This window comes from Hylobates moloch, unplaced genomic scaffold, assembly GCF_009828535.3.
Source record: "Hylobates moloch isolate HMO894 unplaced genomic scaffold, HMol_V3 SCAFFOLD_13, whole genome shotgun sequence".
Lineage (NCBI taxonomy): Eukaryota > Metazoa > Chordata > Mammalia > Primates > Hylobatidae > Hylobates > Hylobates moloch.
The window spans coordinates 48,759,281-48,769,332 of record NW_026652288.1 but is presented as its reverse complement, the minus strand read 5'-3'; the positions used below and the strand labels follow the sequence as shown (position 1 = coordinate 48,769,332).

The window sequence follows — 10,052 nt, the reverse complement described above, 5'->3', positions numbered from 1 at the left end:
ATACGTGTATATATGTGTATATATACACGTGTATATACGTATATATACACGTATATATATACGTGTATATACACGTATATATATACGTGTATATATACGTATATACACGTGTATATATACACATATATACACGTATATACATGTATATATATACGTATATACACGTGTATATATACACGTATATACATGTATATATATATACGTATATACACGTGTATATATACACATATATACACGTATATATACACATATATACACGTATATATACGTATATATACGTTCCCTGTGCTCAGGATTAAAAATGAGTTGTGAAACAAGACAAACAAGTAAAAAGTTATATAACAATAAGAGATACAAGTGATATTCTAGGACAATAGGACAGATGACGCAAGGCAGCCAATTATTAATTGCCATCTGGATTGCATACACAATAATTGCCAAAAATGTCCAGAGGAAGGTGAGGTCTCTTCAGGCTAGCTCAATCACGGCAGGTATTTATGAAGAGGACAGAATTTGATATGGGTCTTGAAGGATAATTCAGATGATAGATTTAGAGAGGAGGAGGACATATTTACTGGCAAAAATTCAATGTAAGAAAGCTAGGCCGGGCGTGGTGGCTCACACCTGTAATCCCAGCACTTTGGGATTTGAGGCGGGCGGATCATGAGGTCAGGAGAGCGAGACCATCCTGACTAACACAGTGAAACCCCGTCTCTACTAAAAATACAAAAAATTAGCCAGGCGTGGTGGCAGGCGCCTGTAGTCCCAGTTACTTAGGAGGCGGAGGCAGGAGAATGGCGTGAACCTGGGAGGCGGAGCTTGCAGTGAGCCAAGATCATGCCACTGCACTCCAGCCTAGGCTAAAGTGTGAGACTCCATCTCAAAAAAACAAAACAAAACAAAAAGAAAGCTAAATAAGGCCGGGCATGGTGGCCCATGCCTGTAATCCCAGCACTTTGGGAGGCTGAGGCAGGCAGATGACTTGAGATCAGGAGTTCAAGACCAGACTGGCCAACATGGTGAAACACAGATATATTCATATATACATATGTATACACAAATACATATATATGCAGACATCTATTCATATTTGCTTGTATCTGCCTTAAGACACACTGGAAGGATACCAAATAAACTAATAAAAATAGTTATCTGTGGGGGAATTAGGTGCACAGTAATAAGGACAGAAGTGAGAATTCTCACTGTATACCTTTTGATTTTTGAACTATGTTCATTTTTCACCTATTCAAAAAATAAATTATTATGATGTGGGGAAATCAGCATCCCTAGCAGGAGCCTTCTAACCTTTCTTCTTTTTTTTTTTTTGAGACGGAGTCTCGCCCTGTCGCCCAGGCTGGAGTGCAGGGATGTGATCTCGGCTCACTGCAAGCTCTGCCTCCCAGGTTCACGCCATTCTCCTGCCTCAGCCTCCCAAGTAGCTGGGACAACAGGCGCCCGCCACCACGCCTGGCTAATTTTTTGTGTTTTAGTAGAGACGGGGTTTCACCGTGTTTGCCAGGATGGTCTTGATCTCCTGACCTCGCGATCTGCCTGCCTCGGTCTCCCAAAGTGCTGGGATTACAGGCGTGAGCCACCGCGCCCGGCCTTGAGCCTTCTAACCTTAGAAATGTGTCTGGGAACCTGGCATCATGAGGGTTGCCTGCTCTGCTCCTCAGAAGGTAAAGCCCAGAGGTAGATGCGTGGCTTCTGACTAGACTGTCACCAACTACGACTCACCTTTCCATAAGTGACTTGCCTAAAATGATAGTGCCAGAAAACAGACAAGGCCCTGCCAGGGTGAGGAGGGAACCTGACACACCCTGTGACCTCTTGACACTACTACTTGATGACTTGCTCTACACCCATCTAATATGCCTCTAATGGCAGCAGACTGCAAAGGCCTAGAAAGAAGACCGGTCCAGAGCTGGTTGCCATTGGAATGCAGTCTGAATTTTATTCAGCTCAAGGCATCAGTACTCCTTTTGGAGTACTGGGAGAAAAAATAAACTCAAAGGCTCAAGGGGAGCCCCTGGGAGTTAGGTGAGCAGTGAATGGAGGAAGGGCCATGAAACCTCATTACCTAGTGTCCTGGTTTGGAAAATGTGATAATCTCTAGATAGCCAGGAAAGAGAAAGGATTAATCGGTATTTACAGAATGAGGGCAATAAGGATCCTGGAGGATGCTGTCCCATGAATACAACTCTTAAGGATTCACCTCACTCATTGTACTTGCCTGGTAATCGTGAGCTTCTCCTCATACTTGCCCCAGGATGATACAACTGACTCTGGTCTGGCAAGGCTGGCAGAGAAATGACCTATTGAAGGTGGCAGCTTTCACATCAAAATGCAGAGTGCATGGCTGCATCAAAAGCTGGTCTTTTCAGTAGATCCCAGGAAAAAAATAGGTCAGTACATACAGTTCCCCACTTCCTATTTGTTTTTTTTTTTTTTTTTTTTTGAGATGGAGTCTCACTCTGTCACTGAGGCTGGAGTGCAATGGCGCAATCTCGGCTCACTGCAACCTCCTACTCCCGGATTCAAGCAATTCTCCTGTCTAGCCTCCTGAGTAGCTGGGACTACAGGTGTGCGCCACCACGCCCAGCTAATTTTTGTATTTTTAGTAGAGACGGGGTTTCACCATGTTGGCCAGGATGGCTCTTGACCTCGTGAGCCACCCACCCTGGCCTCCCAAAGTGCTGGGATTACAGGTGTGAGCCACTGCAGCCAGCCTTCCTATTCGTTAGACAGTAGGCAGGTAGAAGAGGCCTGCAGGGAGACTGGCTGATTACCTGAAGCACTACATCATAAAAATGCAGAGAGAACTTATTAGGAGAGTCCAGAAGTTCAATCATGGACAGGAAGATGGAACCTAGTAAGAGTTCCTGTAGACGAAAGGAAGCTACCCAGCTACTATCACAAGACAGAAACGAGCAGCTGACTGTTTTACAGTAGAAATCTTTCAGAGTGACCTCAGAAAAAAATCTCAACCACTGGATCTCTGTGGCATCCACCTCTAGATTGATTCCGGAAGGCCTTATTCTTGTAGCCACCATTATTCCTTTGACCTAAATCTCTACTGGGTGAGGGTGGAGAGAAGAACACAGTGACTTCCCCATGGGTCCCGCTGCCCATGAATATTTTCTACTAGTTCCACTGCTACCTGTTGCCCCACAAAACCTGCCATCAGACCAACTCACCTGTACTGGCTCCTCCAAGACTCCACTGCAAATAGGGCAGATAAGATCTTCGTCAACATCCCCCTGGAAACGGGTTACATCATACCCCATGTCTCATCACTGAAACCCAGGTCCTGAAAGGACAACAGGAAAAAGAGGCCAGTTCAGAAGAAGCCTACAAATATGTGACAAACATAAACTCATTGCAAAGATCCATTAATTTATCCAACAAATATTTATTGGGAGTCTACTATGCAGCAGTCATTTGGCTCGGTGGAAGCTGACTCAAGAAATTTAATTCTGGCCGGGCGCAGTGGCTCATGCCTGTAATCCCAACACTTTGGGAGGCTGAGGCAGGTGGATCACCTGAGGTCAAGAGCTCAAGACCAGCCTGGCCAACATGGGGAAACCCTGTCCCTACTAAAAATACAAAAATTAGCCGGGTGTGGTATGCGCATCTGTAAATTCCAGCTACTCGGGATGCTGAGGCAGAAGAAGTATTTGAACCCAGGAGGCGGAGGTTGCAGTGAGCCAAGATCGCGCCACTGCACTCCAGCCTGGGGAACAGAGCGAGCCTCAGTCTCCAAAAAAAAAAAAAAATTAATTCTAAGGCCTGGCACAGTGGCTCACGCCTGTAATCCCAGCACTTTGGGAGGCCGGGACAGGCAGATGACCTGAGGTCACGAGTTCAAGACCAGCCTGGCCAACATGATGAAAACCCAGCTCTACTAAAAATACAAAAATTAGCTGGGTGTGGTGATGCACATCTGTAATCCCAGCTACTTGGAAGGCTGAAGCACAAGAATCACTTGAACCCGGGAGGCAGAGGTTGCAGTGAGCCGAGATTGCACCACAGCTCTCTAGCCTAGGCGACAGAGTAAGACTCTGTCTTAAAAAAAAAAAAAAAAGAAAAGAAAAGAAAGAAATGTAATTCTAATGGGGGAAGACATTATATAAGCACACATTTAAAATATAAAGTGATAAATACTCAGAGTAGACACAGGACCTTATGAGGACAAGAGACATGAATACCTAACCCAGGCTGAAAGCAGAGGGTGGTTTTAACAAGTTTTCCAGGACTCGGCATCACCAGAAATGTGTCCTGTAGGGCAAGAGTCAGCTAAATGTTGGGTGAGCAGGGCATTAGTGTGTTATGCACATAAAATAGCACATCCAAATGCCCAGAAGAGGGCATATGATAGGTTCAGAGAATTTCAAGTGATTCAAGAAAAGGCTGACCTGAGAGGTGGGAGGGAGGGCCTGTCAAGAGACAAGGCTGGAGAGGCAAGCAAGGGCCATGCTGTGAAAAATCTGTGAGGAGTTCGGACTTTATTCTGAAGGGTATGAGACAGCCACTGAAGGACTTAAAAAAGAATGTGGTAATAGTTCCATTTTAGAATCAGTATGTTAACAGGGGAGAAACTGGAGACCAGAAGAACATCTAAGTCAAGAGAGAGACGGTAAGAGTCTGAACTTAGGTGGTGGTGGTGATGGGGATAAACAAGAGAAGAAGAGAGGGCCGGGCATGGTGGCTCACGCCTGTCATCCCAGCACTTTGGGAGGCTGAGGCAGATGGATCATGAGGTCAAGAGATCAACACCATCCTGGCCAACATGGCGAAACCCCGTCTCTACTAAAAATACAAAAATTAGCCAGGCGCAGTGGCTCATGCCTGTAATCCCAGCACTTTGGGAGGCCGAGGTGGGCGGATCATGAGGTCAGGAGATCCAGACCATCCTGGCTAACACGGTGAAACCCCGTCTCTACTAAAAATACAAAAAATTAGCCAGGCGCGGTGGCAGGTGCCTGTAGTCCCAGGTGGCAGGAGAATGGCGCAAACCTGGGAGGGGAGGCAGAAGGCTGAACAGGAGGCGGACTTGCATGAGGAGACTGTCCACTGCACTTCATCTGGCGATGATCGACCCAAAAAAAAAAAAACCGGGCTGGTGGGACCATCCAAGGGATTGGAGAACTTACAGGAGGGAAGATAACTGTCGAAAGCTACGAACAGACAAATCAGATAAAGAAAACAAAGAATTGCTGGGATGTGGGACGGTGGACGCCATAGTAAAGCAGTTCCATGGAGTTGGGAGTTGTGGAGGGTAGTTTTAGTGTAGCAATGAAAGTGAAGCCAGACTTCAGTGGCACAAAGTGAACAGGAGGTGAGATGGAGAGACGAGGACCAAAGACACAACTCTGTCAAAAGCCTGATTTTTTGGTGGGGAAGCATTCTCAAGGAGTTTACTTGGGCAGACTCAGGGTAAGGGTCCTGTACCTAGAAGAAGGTGCTGGCCCTCATGGTGGTGAAGTGTTGGCTTGTGCTAGGACCTTGTGGGGCTGCAGGAAAAATATGGAACGCTTCACAAATTTTCATGTCATCCTTGCACAGGGGCCCTACTAATCTCTTTATCATTCTAATTTTAGTATATGTGATGCTGAAACCAGCACTCAAAAGCCTAATTTCAAAGGAAGGGAAACCAAACTAGCTAGAGGGGGAAAGGAAGCTGAGGAAGTGGGTTGTGTGGGGGTGTTTTTCCTTATGGTGAGAAAGGCTTAAGTGTCTTTATGTACCGAGAGGAAAGTACAGGGGAAAAGGGAAAGATAAAGACAGGAGAGAATCTGGTCACTGAGATAGCAGTAGGGAGATCTGGAATTATCTTAAACAAAAACGAGATAATTCTAAAGCGGGAAGGAAGGGAAAATGGTAAACAGAGGTCAGAGGTCCAGAGACAGGTTTTCAAAAAATAACACTGATAAACTGTAAAAATCAGGCCGGGTGCAGTGGCTCACGCCTCTAATCCCAGCACTTTGAGAGGCTGAGGTGGGCGGATCACCTGAGGTCAGGAGTTCCAGACCAGCCTGGCCAACATTGTGACACCCTGTCTCTACTAAAAATACAAAAATTAGCCAGGAGTGGTGCCAGTGCCTGAAATCCCAGCTACTTGGGAGGCTGAGACAGGAGAATCACTTGAACCCAGGAGGCGGAGGTTGCAGTGAGCGGAGATTGCACCACTGCACTCCAGCCTGGGGGACAGATTGAGACTCTGACTCAAAAAACAACAGCCGGGCGCGGTGGCTCACACCTGTAATCCCAGCACTTTGGAAGGCTGAGGTAGGCGGATTACCTGAGGTCAGGAGTTCAAGACCAGCCTGACCAACATGGAGAAACTCTGTCTCTACTAAAATTAATCCCAGCTACTCGGGAGGCTGAGGCAGGAGAATCGCTTGAACCCAGGAGGTGGGGGTTGCAGTGAGCCGAGATCATGCCATTGCACTCCAGCCTGGGCAACAAGAGTGAAATTATGTCTCAAGGCCAAAAAGGAATTGACGCGCAGTGTCTGGTTATAACTAAGAGCCCGGGCAGGCAACCTGGTCAGGGTCTGAGAACAGCCTATAAAACAGGGTGCCTAGTAGTCCGGGCGCAGTGGCTCACGCTTGTAATCCCAGCACTTTGGGAGGCCAAGGCGGGCAGATCACGAGGTCAGGAGATCGAGACCACGGTGAAACCCCATCTCTACTAAAAATACAAAAGAAAAATCAGCCAGGCATGGTGGCGGGCGCCTGTAGTCCCAGCTACTCGGAGAGGCTGAGGCAGGAGAATGGTGTGAACCCAGGAGGCGGAGCTTGCAGAGAGCCGAGATTGCGCCACTGCACTCCAGCCTGGGCGACAGAGCGAGACTCCGTCTCAAAAAAAAAAAAAAAAAAAACAGGGTGCCTAGAGTTCTACATGTGGACTGACCAATATGGACACAACTTTTCTTCCCTACTTCAATTAATGCAATCTCAGACTGCTTAGTGCTATTGCAGATGACAGCTACTGCTATTTTCATAGTCCAGACAAATACAAAGGGCTGGGAAGAAGGGAAAGGGGCAAGAGAAAAGGTCAAGAAGAGGAGTTGGCTGAGATAGCTACTACCTGAGAGCAAAAATATCCCCAAATATCCACAATTCATCCATTAAACGGCTGACTTTATAATATCTACCTCAATGAAATAAATTGTAATTTGTTTTCTCGACAATAGCTATAAAATTAATCAGAGAAAAAAAATCCTTGCTACCCTTAAAATGCACCAGGTACGGAAAAATTCCAAGATATACTGCTAAGAGAAAAAAGCTAAGATAGAGAATAGTATATGTAAAGTATACTACCACAAATACAAAAAACAATATGTATGTGTGTATGCTTACATGTGCATGGAACTCTCCAGAAGGATAAACAGAAAACTGCCAACAGTGTTTGCTGCTAAGGAGGAGGTACAAAGAAACAAAGATAGGAGGGAATTTTTAATTTCGCTAATCATCCCTTTGTACCTTTGAAAAAGCTTTTCTGTGTGTGTGCGTGTGTATTCACTATTCAAATAAGTAAACAAATCTATAATTACGCTAAACTGTGAAAGACAGATTTAAGGTTAAAACAAAAAATAAGAAAATCCACTTAGGTGGTAGTTCACGCCTGTAATCTCAGCACTTTGAGAGGCCGAGGTGGGTGGATCACCTGAGGTCAGGAGTTCGAGACCAGCCTGACCAAGATGGTGAAACCCCGTCTCTACTAAAAATACAAAAATTAGCCAGGCATAGTGGTGGGCACCTGTAATCCCAGCTACTCGAGAGGCTGAGACAGGAGAATTGCTTGAACCCGAAAGGCAGAGGTTGCAGTCAGCCAAGATTGTGCCATTGCGCTCCAGCCTGGGCAACAGAGCGAGACTTTGTCTCAAAACAAAAACAAAAACAAAAACAAAACAAAACAAAAAAAAACTACTTTATGTTTCATACGCTATAAGTGTCATATATGTTATATAACACATACACATATAACATGTCATATACTGACACATATAACATGTCTGGGAAAAAATGTACTCTTGCCAGAAAATGTTGATCAAATTAACTCACAACAAAAACCACAAACTGTCCTGAAAAAGCATATACCCTTCTACCTAGCAATCTTACTTCTAGGAACTTATCCTAAGGAAATAAACAAGGGTGCAAAAAGAATTGTACTAAACTGTTTAAGCATTATCGTAGCAAAAAATCTATCCAGTAGAATTCCTTACATCCACAAAATGCAATATCATGTCACATTAATATGACCTAGATATATTTATTTCATATTATTTATTTAAATTATTTGTGCTGGGTACAGTGGCTCACACCTATAATCCCAGCACTTTGGGGGGCCAAGGCAGGAAGATCACTTGAGGCCAGAAGCTAGAGGCTACAGTGAGCTATGATTGCATCACTCCACTCCAGCCTGGGTGACAGAGTGAGATCCTGTCTCTAAATAAATTGTTTTAATATATTTATTATATAGAAATAAAAAATAATTTATTTATAGATATTATATATGCTATCATGCTATTTTTTTTTTTTTTTTGAGACGGAGTCTCGCTCTGTCGCCCAGGCTGGAGTACAGTGGCGCAATCTGGGCTCACTGTAAGCTCCGCCTCCTGGGTTCACGCCATTCTCCTGCCTCAGCCTCTCCGAGTAGCTGGGACTACAGGTGCCCGCCACCACGCCCGGCTAATTTTTTGTATTTTTAGTAGAGACGGGGTTTCACCATGGTCTCGATCTCCTGACCTCGTGATTCGCCCACCTCGGCCTCCCAAAGTGCTGGGATTACAAGCGTGAGCCACCGTGCCTGGCCTGCTATCATGCTATTTTTTTTAAGAGATAGGGTCTCATTCTGTTGCCCAGGCTGGAGTACAGTGGTACAATCACAGGTCACTGCAGCCTTGATTCTACATATATAATTAAATAATAATGAAGCCAGCATTTATTGAGCATTACTATATGGCAGATAGTATTTTAAACATTTTTTGCCTATTAACTCATCTAATCCTTACAACAGCTCTAGAAGGTTGGGACTATAATTATTCACATTTTACAGATGAGTAACAGAGGTGCAAAGGTTAAAAAGCTTTTCCAGAATCATACAGCTAACAAGTGGTAGAGCCAGATTCAAACCCAGACAGACTGGCTGCAAAGCCCAAGCTTTTAACCACTTGGCTAAATTGCCTCTCAAACTGAAATACACAAGTGGCAAAAAGAGTATGTATAGTATAGACCCATTTTAATAAAAATAACTTGGCCGGGCGCAGGGGCTCAAGCCTGTAATCCCAGCACTTTGGGAGGCCGAGGCAGATGGATCACCTGAGGTCAGGAGTTCGAGATCAGCCTGGCCAACATGGTGAAACACCATCTGTACGAAAAATACAAAAAGATTAGCTGGGTGTGGTGGCATGCACCTGTAACCCCAGCTACTTGGGAGGCTGAGGCAGGAGAATCCCTTGCACCTGGGAGGCAGAGGTTGCAGTGAGCCAAGATTGTGCCACTGCACTCCAGCCGGGGTGACAGAGGGAGACTTCGTCTCAAAAAAAAAAAAAAAAAACTTAACAAAGGAAAATAAATGTAGTATACACATTTTAAAAATCTAGGGCCGAGGCTGGGTGTGGCGGCTCACACCTGTAATCTAAACACTTTGGGAGGCAAAGGCGGACAGATCATCTGAGGTCAGGAGTTCAAGACCAGCCTGGCCAACATAGTGAAACCCCATCTCTACTAAAAATACAAAAATTAGCCAGGCATGGTGGCACATGCCTGTAATCCCAGCTACTCAGGAGGCTGAGGCAGGAGAATTGCTTGAACCAGGGAGGCGGAGGTTGCAGTGAGCCTAGATCCTGCCATTGCACTCCTGCCTGGGGGCCAAGAGTGAGACTTCGTCTCCAAAAAAAAAAATATCTAGGGCCGGGTACGGTGGCTCACACCTGAAATACCAGCACTTTGGGAGGCTGAGGCGGGTGGATCACAAAGTCAAGAGTTCAAGACCAGGCTGGCCAACATAGTGAAACCCCATCTCTACTAAAAAAAAAAAAAAAA

At 45.3% G+C, this 10,052-nt stretch overlaps 1 protein-coding gene and 1 non-coding gene across 3 annotated transcripts in view; both read right to left on the bottom strand.

Moving 5' to 3' along the window:
• The window catches only part of RNF41 (ring finger protein 41), a 31,821-nt gene that overhangs the window by 9,673 nt on the left and 12,096 nt on the right, over positions 1–10,052 (bottom strand). For both annotated transcript variants that reach the window (XM_032173404.2, XM_032173405.2), the window contains one exon: positions 3,198–3,310. In XM_032173404.2, the coding sequence (XP_032029295.1) occupies positions 3,198–3,287 (90 nt within the window). In that variant the 5' untranslated portion in view covers positions 3,288–3,310. The remainder of the gene's footprint in view (positions 1–3,197; positions 3,311–10,052) is intronic.
• LOC116481289 (U6 spliceosomal RNA) lies at positions 5,521–5,624 on the bottom strand. Its single transcript, XR_004251467.1, has one exon. It is a non-coding gene; the product is annotated as a U6 spliceosomal RNA (small nuclear RNA).